General features: G+C 46.5%; 2 protein-coding genes across 2 annotated transcripts; both read left to right on the top strand.

Moving 5' to 3' along the window:
- The first annotated feature begins 2,660 nt into the window (after positions 1-2,660).
- Positions 2,661-6,010, top strand: LOC123403076 (rac-like GTP-binding protein 5). Its single transcript, XM_045097050.1, has 7 exons — positions 2,661-3,048; positions 3,645-3,732; positions 3,908-4,017; positions 4,108-4,171; positions 5,339-5,403; positions 5,521-5,586; positions 5,702-6,010. The coding sequence occupies exons 1-7, from the start codon at positions 2,950-2,952 to the stop codon at positions 5,801-5,803; spliced, it is 594 nt and encodes a 197-aa protein (XP_044952985.1). The 5' UTR covers positions 2,661-2,949; the 3' UTR covers positions 5,804-6,010.
- A 4,478-nt stretch (positions 6,011-10,488) lies between these two features.
- On the top strand, positions 10,489-12,605 carry LOC123403156 (epimerase family protein SDR39U1 homolog, chloroplastic). Its single transcript, XM_045097118.1, has 8 exons — positions 10,489-10,799; positions 10,906-10,971; positions 11,096-11,217; positions 11,292-11,336; positions 11,430-11,553; positions 11,656-11,717; positions 11,797-11,963; positions 12,105-12,605. The coding sequence occupies exons 1-8, from the start codon at positions 10,568-10,570 to the stop codon at positions 12,421-12,423; spliced, it is 1,137 nt and encodes a 378-aa protein (XP_044953053.1). The 5' UTR covers positions 10,489-10,567; the 3' UTR covers positions 12,424-12,605.
- The last annotated feature ends 864 nt before the right edge of the window (positions 12,606-13,469 follow it).

Raw genomic sequence — 13,469 nt, forward strand, 5'->3', positions numbered from 1 at the left:
CTTAGTGGGCTGGTGGGACAGCCCCAAAGGGGCCTATGCGCCAAGAGAAGAAAATCAAAGGAAAAGAAAAAAAAAGAGGGAAGAAGTGGGAAGGGAGGGGGACTCCTCCCACCAAACCAAGTCCAACTCGGTTTGGGGGGGAGTCCTCCCCCCCTTGGCTCGGCCGACCCCTTGGGAGTCCCTTGGACCCCAAGGCAAGGTCCCCCTCCCTCCTCCTATATATATGGGGCTTTTAGGGCAGATTTGAGACGACTTTCTCACGGCTGCCCGACCACATACCTCCATAGTTTTTCCTCTAGATCGCGTTTCTGCGGAGCTCGGGCGGAGCCCTGCTGAGACGAGATCATCACCAACCTCCAGAGCGCCGTCACGCTGCCGGAGAACTCTTCTACCTCTCCGTCTCTCTTGCTGGATCAAGAAGGCCGAGATCATCGTCGAGCTGTACGTGTGCTGAACGCGGAGGTGCCGTCCGTTCGGTACTAGATTGTGGGACTGATCGCGGGATTGTTCGCGGGGCGGATCGAGGGACGTGAGGACGTTCCACTACATCAACCGCGTTCTCTAACGCTTCTGCTGTACGATCTACAAGGGTACGTAGATCACTCATTCCCTCTCGTAGATGGACATCACCATGATAGGTCTTCGTGCGCGTATGAAAATTTTTGTTTCCCATGCGACGTTCCCCAACACGTTGCCCCCTTCGGTGGACCCTGGGGCCACCTCCGGTGGTCCCGGTGGTCCTGGTACGTTACCGGTGATGCCCGAAACACTTCCGGTATCCGAAACCATCCGTCCTATATATCAATCTTTACCTCCGGACCATTTCGGAGCTCCTCATGACGTCCGGGATCTCATCCGGGACTCCGAACAACTTTTGGTAACCTCGTATAACAATTCCCTATAACCCTAACGTCATCGAACCTTAAGTGTGTAGACCCTACGGGTTCGGGAGACAGGTAGACATGACCGAGACGCCTCTCCGGCCAATAACCATCAGCGGGGTCTGGATACCCATGGTGGCTCCCACTTGCTCCACGATGATCTCATCGGATGAACCACGATGTCAAGGATTCAATCAATCCCGTATACGATTCCCTTTGTCTGTCGGTATAGAACTTGCCCGAGATTCGATCGTCGGTATACCTATACCTTGTTCAATCTCGTTACCGGTAAGTCTCTTTACTCGTTTCGTAGCACGTCATCGTGTGACTAACTCCTTAGTCACATTGAGCTCATGATGATGTTCTACCGAGTGGGCCCAGAGATACCTCTCCGTCACACGGAGTGACAAATCCCGATCTCGATTCGTACCAACCCAACAGACACTTTCGGAGGTACCCGTAGTGCACCTTTATAGTCACCCAGTTACGTTGTGACGTTTGATACACCCAAAGCACTCATACGGTATCCGGGAGTTGCACAATCTCACGGTTGAAGGAAAAGATACTTGACATTAGAAAAGCTTTAGCATACGAACAATACGATCTAGTTCTATGCTTAGGATTGGGTCTTGTCCATCACATCATTCTCCCAATGATGTGATCCCGTTATCAATGACATCTAATGCCCATGATCAGGAAACCATGATCATCCATTGATTAACGAGCTAGCCAACTAGAGGCTTGCTAGGGACACATTGTGATATATTTATTCACACATGTATTACTGTTTCCTGTTAATACAATTATAGAATGAACAATAGACGATTATCATGAACAAGGAAATATGATAATAACCATTTTATTATTGCCTTTAGGGCATATTTCCAACACCCGCCGCCGCCGTGCCCACCGGGCTTTGCCCGAGACCGCGCGCTGGCGGTGGCGGGGAGGAGGGGAGGGAGGCGGGGCCGAAGTGGAGGGGCGCCTAGGATTCCCTGTTGGGGAACGTCGCATGGGAAACAAAAAAATTTCTAAGCACACGCAATACCTATCATGGTGATGATCATCTATGAAGGAGGAGATCCGATCCACATACCCTTGTAGATCGCTAAGCGGGAATCGTTAAGAAACGTGGTTGATGTAGTCGAACGTATTCGCGATCCGAATCGCAAGCGTCCCACGAACTCCGTCCCGATCTAGCGCCGAACGGACGACACCTCCGCGTTCAGTACACGTACAACTTGATGACGATCTCCACCTTCTTGATCCAGCAAGAGGGACGGAGAGGTAGATGAGTTCCCCGACAGCACAACGGCGTGGCGGTGATGGTGGTGGACCTACTCCGACAGGGCTTCGTCGTGCCGTACCGAACTAGCTACGAAGTGTCACGAAGTGGTGGAGGGAGAGAGGAATGCACTATGGCTTGGGGGTGTGTGTGTGCAAAAAGCGTCTCAAATTTAGGCTACCATATGTTTGTCGGCCGCGGACGTGAAATTTAGGCTGACACATTTTTGTCGGCTGCAGGCTTTGTTGCTGGTGTGAACTGTGGTCACTAAATTAACTATGACCGTTGGCATGGTGCTACGTCTTTGTTGTTTTGTATTTGCGTGCACCGTGACCAGATGCGTTTTGATGCATAAAAAAAATGATCGAACACTGTCTCATTATCAATCGGAAGAAAAGGATGTTGGCGTGCATTGAAGTTAGCCTAAGAAAAGAAAAAGAAAAAGAAAAAGAAAGAGAAAGAGAGAGTGGGGATGCGTTTTGTGAGGGGGAACCACACCAAACACCAAAGAGAGATTGATGGATGCATCCATCCATCCATCCAAGACCAAGAGTGAAAGGGAGGGACCTAACTGCAAATTCTTGCTCTGCTCTGCTCTGCTCTGCTCGCTGTCGCCGGCGCCCGGCAGCCGACGACAGGCAACAACCGCAGCGCAGCCTTCCTTCCTTCCGGATCCATCTACTCGTACTAGTTATCTACTACTCCTACTTTACTTACTAGAGTCGATTCCATCAGGGAAGCATATAGACTAGTCCAGTAAATAGAAATCAAGAAAGATCGGCGATGAGCGCATCTCGGTTCATCAAGTGCGTGACGGTGGGGGACGGCGCCGTGGGAAAGACATGCCTCCTCATCTCATACACATCCAACACCTTCCCCACAGTAAGTTTTCTTCTTCTTCTTCTTCTTCTTCTTCTTCTTCTTCTTGTAGATAGATAGATAGATAGATAGATAGATAGATCCCCTCCTCCTTCTTCTTCTTCTTCTAACAAGAAGACAGATTGATGTACGGATGGATGGATTCCCCACTTGTCGATTCCATCTTCCTTCCTTTCCTCCTTAGTCGGAGGAGATTGGATTAGATTAGATTGATTGATGGATTGTGTTTGATTGGAGATTCCCTCATGAGGAGGGAGAACCGTCTGACTAGACTACCCTGCTAGCCCCCCCCTCCCTCACACAATTTACTACTCTACTTTTCAGCCTCCTCCGACTGAGTTTATTTATATTATTATATGCACCCAACAATCAATTCAATTCAATTCAATTCAATTGCTGTGTCACTCAATTTCCTTCTAGTCTACTCTAGTGTAGCGCTTCTGAATTTATTTACATGCAGTCAATAATCAATAATATGATAAATACCTGAAGCAACTGCGTTTTCATATCCCTGCCAGCCAACGACTCCAATCTACATGTGATGTACACCAAACACTTTTGCCTTTCTATAGCTAACAAGTGCCGTTTCTACGTTCCAGGACTATGTCCCAACAGTTTTCGACAACTTCAGCGCTAACGTCGTGGTTGACGGCAGCACCGTCAACCTCGGATTATGGGATACTGCAGGTAGGCTTTTCTTTTCCCTTCCTCGGATTATGTTATGTGCACACAAACACATAACTAGTACTAAAATCAACATCCATCTTCTAGTCTCTGTTTGTGTGTGTTTGTTCAATCAGTAACAGCCACCAGAATAATGATATAATATAATTAATGTGAAGGAATGCGATGAATTTAACAGGACAAGAAGACTATAATCGACTACGCCCACTAAGCTACCGTGGTGCCGATGTCTTCCTGCTCGCCTTTTCTCTCATCAGCAAAGCAAGCTACGAGAATGTCACTAAGAAGGCAAGCCATCCTCCCTCTCTATTTCCGTTTCTTACCCCATGACTTGTTATCTTGCATATCACAACACGTGCTCCTGCTGTAATTTTCCAGTGGATTCCAGAGTTACGGCACTATGCTCCTGGCGTGCCCATAATTCTTGTTGGAACAAAGCTTGGTATCCCCCCCCCCCACCCTTTCGTCTCGTATCTGCATTATGCTTCGTAAACAATGATTTGTGTACCCTTTCTATCATATTGCATTGCATCTTCACTTCCACTTGTAGCAGTTTTAGTACCGACACTTGACTGACTTATGGTTATCACATACTTAAAAGAGAATTGTGGTTCGGTTCATTAATAATAGAGTTGCTTACCACATACTTATGGGCGGCTTCTGCTTCAACTAGCATGAAATCCCTGTCTAAGTATAGGCATCTTTGTTGTCATGACTTCACTTGTACTGTCACGGATGATGGTCTACAGGCTTATGATATTTCAGTATCTTCTTTAGACATCTTTGCATATTGAAATACTGCTGACTCGGTTGAATGGAAAACAAGTTATGGGATTTGATTTTTATGGAGGCATGCCCGCTGCTCTGTACTGCCTTATTTCAGTATATGCCATTTTCCCCTTCAAGCAACTAGTTTTATCTGCTACTAAGAATCAGCTCATGGTTAAGTTGAGAGACTGTTGGTACTAAGAAGAAGAAAATGGCAGCTTAGTGTCTTTTCGTATTGCAGGAGATACTTGTGTTAATTCGTAAACTTGAGATCCTTATATTAATGTTGAATCCCCTGGTGTGAAATTACGACTTGAAGTGATGATATTCATTTTTTTTCAGTAAAGATGCGATGATATTTGTGCACCAAATTAATGAATGTTGTAGAGACCAGCATGCTATTTGCTTTGTTATGCCAGTCACTAGACGTCAAGTTTTAACTTGAAGATTAGGTTCTGTCTGGTTGTAGTCCAGATTCTTTGGCTCAAGTCCAATATACAGAGGTCTGTTTTGGACCTGATTTTATTCAGTTTTCAGTTTGACAGCAATTCTTGATGTTATTATCTCTTAGAGCCCTTTACACATTCTTGTCAAATTCACGACGGTTTAGTCAATTTGACAGCACGTGGAACACAGTGCTGTTGTAGCCAATTGACATTGAGTTGCATTACTTTGTACCTGATGCCCCATTACAGTTGACTGTAAGAAATGCTGTCTAGCAAGCAGTGACATTATTCCGCATGTTTCGGCCCATTGCTGCTTGCTTCCTTCCTTACTAGTTGTTGCTGTAAGAAATGGTGTATAACTCAGCAGTGCTTAACCACCATGTTGATGTTAATAGATCTGCGGGATGACAAGCAGTTTTTTGTGGATCACCCTGGCGCGGTTCCTATTTCCACTGCTCAGGTACTCTACTCGGAAGCTTTATCTGTATTTCTTTTTCTTCTTGAGAAAATAAATAGCATATGCATATGTCCTGGCATAAGGCAGTGATGTCATCATCTCTGTGGCTAATGATTGTAGGGTGAAGAGCTGAAGAAGGTGATTGGCGCGACTGCCTACATCGAGTGCAGCTCAAAAACACAGCAGGTAAAAATCGGAGAGTGCATCTCCTAGTAGTTGGCAAGAAGAAGAAGAAGAAGAAGGCTGGATGGCTAGTTGTAGTGATTGGGTTAGTGATTGATTTGGTTGCACGGTGTTGCAGAACATCAAGGCGGTGTTTGATGCGGCGATCAAGGTGGTCCTCCAGCCTCCGAAGCAGAAGCGGAAGAAGAGGAAGTCACAGAAAGGATGCAGCATCTTGTAAAACTAAAATCCCTTTTGTTTTGCAGTGTCTCGCTTCGATCAAAGGGATCATCATCATCATCATCGCCCAGCCTCGCCTCCCCTCTCCTCCCTTTGTCGCTGCTGCTGTTGTTGCTGTTGTATAATATATAATTTGGCTTGATAAGTAAGATATGTATGTAGGTTTGACATATTTTGTTAAGAATTTGCAGGCAGCAGCTGCTCATGATGGACTTGGTTTGTAGTTGTTTCTGTGAAGGATGAACATGGACTGCTCAATCCAATCCTAGATACTAGCTGCTGCTGCTTAATTATTATTATTATTATTAGTTAGTGTACTTGTTTGTGGTTTGTGTTTTGGATTTGCACTGGCATATTTAGAGGAATAATCCTAAACAAATGTTTTGAAAAATGATCACCCTGGGTGTGGGAAGAAAAGAACGCATCACTGTTTGAATAGCAAAAATTACAAGAGTAGTAGTAATACTAGTAGTATCTGCTACGTATTGCCATGGCCGCCAGAGCCTCCGCTGAGAGAAAGAATGGCGCTGGCTTATGTGGCAAAATCAACAAATTTGCAAAAAATTCACAAACTGGACTACGTTTGATTTTTTTTTTTTTACTCAGCTGACCCTTTTATGTGGCGCCCGACACTTAGATATCACACTGCACTGTATGACGCTGTGGCCGTAGGCGCCACACCCCTGAGCACGCTGGCTGACGCATCCCACCCCTGCGGTGTGGCGACACACTGCCATTTTAATCTCTGCTACACTGCCATGTTTAACTAAAAAAATGAACACTGCTAGTAGAACTATCTGTGGAGAGTAGAGTTATATTCTATAGGACTAGTACTGTTTTGGAGGTGAACTTTGCTTCTCAAGATTGTAAAAAAGACAATGGAGCTAAGATAAAAAAAAATAAGCGTTGACAAACTAATTTATAACAAGAATATACAGGGACTCATCTCTTATCCCGAGGAAACCTATGACTTGTGAGGCTGATTAAGTACACACAAAAAGTAAAGAAAGATGCATGGAAATCAAAATGGCAGAGACATGGCAAGAAACTAGATTCATCATTCATATACAAACACAGCAGACAACCGGTGCAAAACAAGAAGGAAAAATGGATGCGGGGAGGACAAACGAAAGAAGTGGCAGTGTGGCGCCTGTGACTAAGGTGCCACACTGCGGGGGGTGGGGTGGAGTCAAATGCTAGCGTGGCGAGGGGTGTGACGCCTACGGCTAAGGCGTCACACAGTGTAGTGTGACGCCTAAGTGTTGAGTGCCATACAAAAGGGTTAGCTGAGTGTTTTTTTTCAAATGCAGTCTAGTTTGTGAATTTTTTGTGTCTAGGGGTCAAATTTGTCGATTTTGCCGGCTTATGTAGATGGGGAATTCCATGGAAGAAGATAGACTTGACATATTGGTCCCACATGTCACAACAGTCAATCTAGTAGAGTTGGCTACTCTGCCACGTCAGCACTTATGAGTGGGCCCAACCTGTCATAAATAGGCCGAATCGGGCACTTTCCACACATGGTAATTTTTAGTCAAAGATTAGTCAAAAAAAGATAGTTTTCGACATAAATTTGTAAAGTGGTAGTTTGTAGGCACGGTTGAAACGAATTGTGGTAGTTTTTTTGTTAAATACTCCATTTTGGACAAAGCGTAAGTACCATGTTCTACCTCATTTGTCTTGAGGTACTCCATCCCTTTTCTCCCATCTAGATGTTGGTCTAAGATATTTTCCAGCACAAATTTGTGAAGTGGTAGTTTGTAGGCACGGTTGAACAAGGTGTGGTATTTTTTGTTTTGTTAAATACTCCATTTTGGACAAAGCGTAAGTACCGTGTTCTACCTCATTTGTCTTGAGGTACTCCATCCCTTTTCTCACATTGCTTCTTGTCTAGATGTTGGTCTAAGATATTTTTCAGCATAAATTTGTAAAGTAATAGTTTGTAGGCACGGTTGAACGAGGTGTGGTAGTATTTTTTTTGTTAAATACTCCATTTTAGACAAAGCGTAAGTACCATGTTCTACCTCATTTGTCTTGAGGTACTCCATCCCTTTTCTCCCATCTAGATGTTGGTCTAAGATATTTTTCAGCACAAATTTGTGAAGTGGTAGTTTGTAGGCACGGTTGAACGAGGTGTGGTAGTTTTTTTTTTTGTTAAATACTCCATTTTGGACAAAGCGTAAGTACCATGTTCTACCTCATTTGTCTTGAGGTACTCCATCCCTTTTCTCACATTTCTTCTTGTCTAGATGTTGGTCTAAGATATTTTTCAGCATAAAATTTGTAAAGTGATAGTTTGTAGGCACGGTTGAACGAGGTGTGGTAGTTTTTTTTTGTTAAATACTCCATTTTGGACAAAGCGTAAGTACCATGTTCTACCTCATTTGTCTTGAGGTACTCCATCCCTTTTCTCACATTGCTTCTTGTCTAGATGTTGGTCTAAGATATTTTTCAGCACAAATTTGTAAAGTGGTAGTTTGTAGGCACGGTTGAACGAGGTATGGTAGTTTTTTTTGTTAAATACTCCATTTTGGACAAAGCCTAAGTACCATGTTCTACCTCATTTGTCTTGAGGTACTCCATTCCTTTTCTCACATTGCTTCTTGTCTAGATGTTGGTCTAAGATATTTTTCAGCCCAAATTTGTAAAGTGGTAGTTTGTAGGCACGGTTGAACGAGATGTGGCAGTTTTTTTTTGTTAAATACTCCATTTTGGACAAAGCGTAAGTACCATGTTCTACCTCATTTGTCTTGAGGTACTCCATCCCTTCTCTCCCATTGCTTCTTGTCTAGATGTTGGTCTAAGATATTTTTCAGCCAAATTTGTAAAGTGGTAGTTTGTAGGCACGGTTGAACGAGGTGTGGTAGTTTTTTTCTTCTGTTAAATACTCCATTTTGGACAAAGCGTAAGTACCATGTTCTACCTCATTTGTCTTGAGGTACTCCATCCCTTTTCTCACATTGCTTCTTGTCTGGATGTTGGTCTAAGAAGCATGCATATTCTTATCTTACATAAAAAAAAGAAGCATGCATATTCTTAGCCGCCATGCGATAGGACGCCAGGCTTGTAACGAACTATATATGGCATCCTCGATTGCTTTGCTCATCTTTCTGCTTTTCCTAGATAGATAGGTTGGCCTTGTCCTTGTCTATCATGCTCTTTCCAATTGACATGGAGACTTCGGAACAACTCCTCTGCCTATTCGAGCTCTGTTGCCCTGCGCTTCAAGTGCCATGTTTCCTTACAAACTGTCTTCATGATTGACATGATTTTTAGCCGGGTTGCATCATGATTTCGATCGTCCAAGACCGCCTGGTCAAGCACTTTGATCTTCAACGCCCGCTACCCACGTCCAGTCGTGAACCCCGAGAACTGAAACTCCTGCTCTTGCCTTCGCCTTCTTCAGTTTCGCTTGGGCGCTCTCTAGCTCTACCTCGCCAGCCTCTTGCTCCACAGCCTGAGAGGTTAGTCGACGGACGATGATCAGTCCACCAAGTTTAGCTTCAACGAGTGGGAAGGAGTCGTGGCCTTCTTGGGACACGAGCGACGGTGACCTACCATGCACTACTCCTCCACACTGTTAACGACGCCTGTAGATGTGCCGACTTCATGGTTGTGGCTGCGGGGTGCAGTCGTGGCGGAGATGGCGATTTCCTCCTCGTCACCGCTCCTGCTGAACACCTCATACGCCGCCTCGTCAATCTCCCGGTGGGTGCCCTGTAATTCCACTTGATGGAGGCGATACCGCCAGCTGTCATGACGGATGTCGCAAGCGGAGCAGTATGAGTCGAGCAGCGCCTCTTGCTTCGCCGGAACTTCTCGCGTCCACGTCCGACGCGATGGCTATGCTGACGGCGAGTTGGTCCTTCTTGCGTTGGTGATTCTCGAGGAGATGGAGGTTGTAGGCCTGGTCGGTGTGTGCCTGCCAGAACTTGGCCTCCCGCACCATGCATGCGAGCGTAGTGGACACGGGCCTCACCGATGTTGATGCCAGCATGCACCGGCGAGGAGGATGGCGCCGGATCGTCATCGGCCGTGTCCTCCATTGGGACATCGTCGGCCTCTCCTTCTTCTGCTCATATGAGAGACTGTCCTAGAATGCTTTGGAGCGCGAGGAGGCCATGGCAGACGTGTTGCGAAGGAGGAGAAAGGTACCAGAGGAGGATGTCCGCGGCTATGGCCATGGTTGGAGTTTATATAGTGGGCGGATGGCAATTGACTGCTATGATGTGGTTAATGGTGGGTGGTAGATGGGCGAATGGGCTGCGTTGGAGTAGGTTCCTTGGCAACCTCATATCATTAATATTGGACGAGTGATCGACGAGGTGTCATTCGCGTGTCCTCGGTCGGTGCACCGCTTCAATGCCGACATTACTGAGAGGCGGCGTCCGTTTTGGCTGGACGTGAATGCAAGACTGGAGCGACGTTGACCGTTTGAGACAGGAAACACCCGAGTGAGGGAGAGGGTTAAGGGTGGGCCACGGTTGAACGTGGCAGCCGAACCACTCTGTGTTGAGTTTGTGGAAAAAATCATATGTGGAGACCATGTTGGGGGTTTGAGATAGTGTGCGTTGGAGACGGCATTGGTGCTTTATTATGTACTGTGTATGGTGGCCTGGCCTGGCTCATATTTGGCCACCAAAGCAAAGCATAAGCAGGCAAAGGCTAAAAGAAAGAAAGGAGTGATGCCTGCCGACTGTCTCCTTCCTTATCCACCCTCCACCACCCCGCACCCCCACCCCCACCCCCATCCCCAGGAGCGGCCATGGCCATCCGCGTTTTGTTTCCCTCCTCCTCCTCCTCCTCCTTCTCCACCGCACACGCGACGCCGACGCCGAGGACGAGGGCGAGGGCGAGGTGGACGAGCAGACAGAGGCTGTTGTGCTGCTTCTCTTCAAGCACAAGCAGCAGCGATGAGGTGTCATCATCCATGACGGTGTCCATCACCGGAGCCACCGGGTTCGTCGGACGAAGGCTCGTGCACAAGCTCCTATCCGGTATATTATATCCTTTCCATTTGCATCTGACTCCTTCACTGTCTGAATATGAAATATGAACATGAATCTGAATATGAATGCCAAATAAATAAATAAATAAAAACAGAGGATCACAAGGTGTGCGTCTTGACACGCTCAACCTCCAAGAACAAGGCCGCCTCTCTTTTCCCTGGTAGGTAATTAAGCACGGTACAAGCCTCCTCACCTCTCCTCTTATATACACCCTACACCATATTTTTTTTAGAAAAGGAGGTTAAACACCCTGGCCTACTCCATATGCAAAATGGAAAATGCAGCTTCGCGGTATCCGGGCGTGACCATCGCGGAGCAAGAGGAAGAGTGGGAGCGATGCATCAAGGGTTCCACTGGTGTTGTCAACCTCGCAGGAATGCCAATCAGCACCAGGTGGTCGCCACAAGTACGTAGCCATTCTTCGTCTACAAATCGGTTCGGTTGATTATTAATTAAGAGACGAATGATGCTTGCTTGCAGATTAAGAAGGAAATTATGCAGAGCCGAATCAATGTCACCTCAAAGGTAATTAATTTTACTCAAGCTAGGTTGTGGATCAACATTCAACAAAGCAAAACAATTCAACTGAATTGGATTCCTCAATTTTACTCAAGCTAGGTTGTGGATCACATCAATAGTAGCACCAGCACTAGTTCCCCTCAACCTGAACATGAAGCCAGCAGCAATGCCAATGGCAATGGTCCCTCTGTTTTCGTCAGTGCAACAGCCGTCGGCTACTACGGTACTAGCACTCTAGTCTTTTTCTTCTTCTTTGACTGATTTGAGCAAGCAGCTCAATCAACCAATCTTTTTCAAACATAAATACATAATTAATTAATTGCAGGCACAAGCGAGACCGACAGCTTCGATGAATCCAGCCCATCAGGCAATGACTACCTAGCACAGGTATGTAACAATGTCTAGCATGGCTTCCATGTCGGATGGAAATTTAATTCAAGTTTTGTTTACTTGATTGATTGATGAGGTGTGTCGAGAATGGGAGGGACGGGCACGACAAGTGAAGCAGGAGCACGTCCGGCTGGTGCTCCTTCGGATCGGAGTCGTCCTCGGCAAGGACGGCGGTGCTCTGGCCAAGATGATCCCCCTCTTCATGATGTTTGCCGGCGGGCCGCTCGGCACAGGAACACAATGGTCTTCTTCTTCTTCTTCTTCTTCTTCATCACCATCATCATCTTCTTCTTCATCATCATCATCATCATCATCATCTTCATCATCCAACCTAATAAATGAACGAATGAATGGAATGAATGAATGAATGATATATATGTATAGGTTCTCTTGGATTCATTTGGATGACCTGGTGGATCTCATCTACGAGTCCTTGCGGAACCCGGCATACACCGGCGTCATCAACGGCACGGCGCCCAACCCGGTGCGTCTGTCGGAGCTGTGCGACAGGCTGGGGCAGGTGGTGGGACGCCCGTCCTGGCTGCCGGTGCCGGGGCTCGCCATCAAGGCCCTGCTAGGAGAAGGCGCCACGGTGGTGCTAGACGGCCAGAAGGTGCTCCCGGCCAGGGCCACCCAGCTCGGCTTCTCCTACCGCTACCCCTACGTCCGAGATGCGCTCAAGGCCATCGCTAAACAACTCTAGTTCTATTTAATTTCTTACACCTTATCTTTCTTTTCTTTTCTTTTCTTGTAATGTATGTATACTAGCACCCTCCATACGGTATTTTTGCAAATTCATCTCCAGATTGTTGAGCAGTAAGGAACATTGTCGAGTGAATTGTAAAAAACCACCACATTTAAAGTTTGCATCCGGATTTGCCACCACATTGTCGCGTTGCAAAAATCTACTGATTTCCTTTCAATTTTTTTTTGCAATAAACACAAATGACCGATTTAGCCGACAATCGCAATATACACTCATTCTTTCCTGTCATCATTGTGAAGACGATCCTTGTGCAAGTGTGGCATCTTATATTGATTTCCTCCTTTGTCTTTCAAACATGACTGCTCGCAATGTGATAAAGCTTGCTTTTGTACAACATGTGGGTATCATAGTTCTTAAACCTTCCACACCCTGTACCAGTTCCTAAACCCTAACATTTCCCCTTCCGCCAGCACCATATCCCTCCTCCCAGATCCCCTAGTCACCTCATCGGCTAGCTGCACCCTTCTACCTTCGCCACCGCGCCTCTCCCTACCCCTCCTCTGATCTACCACGACGGCGCCCCCTTCGCTCTTCCCCTATCGAGCGTCTCCCTATCTCCTTCGATCTACCTTGCCCGGATCCATCTTCTTCGCCTCACCTCACCTTCCCCTCCTATCATTTCCTTTGTTGTAGGTTACCATGGATCGAACTGGACGGGATGACAGTAGGAGGGCGCCAACACTAGTAGAAAACAGGGCTTTGGTCCTGGCCAGATCAGAGCATTAGTCTCGGTCGTGCTACGAACCGGGATTAATGGAAGCATCAGTCCCGGTTCGAGCGGCTAGGACGCCAGCCGGGCCTCGGCATGCATCACTCCCGGTTCAACTTGGACCTTTCGTCCCGGTTCCAGACGAAACCGGGACTAAAGGGTAGGGCTTTAGTCCTGGTTTTATACATAAATCGGGACTAAAGTTTTGCCTATATTTATGCAGGCCCCCATGTCCTCTGTTTTTTGGCCGTGGAACGGTGGGAGGTGTGTGCTA

This window comes from Hordeum vulgare, chromosome 6H (genome assembly GCF_904849725.1).
Source record: "Hordeum vulgare subsp. vulgare chromosome 6H, MorexV3_pseudomolecules_assembly, whole genome shotgun sequence".
Taxonomy (NCBI): domain Eukaryota; kingdom Viridiplantae; phylum Streptophyta; class Magnoliopsida; order Poales; family Poaceae; genus Hordeum; species Hordeum vulgare.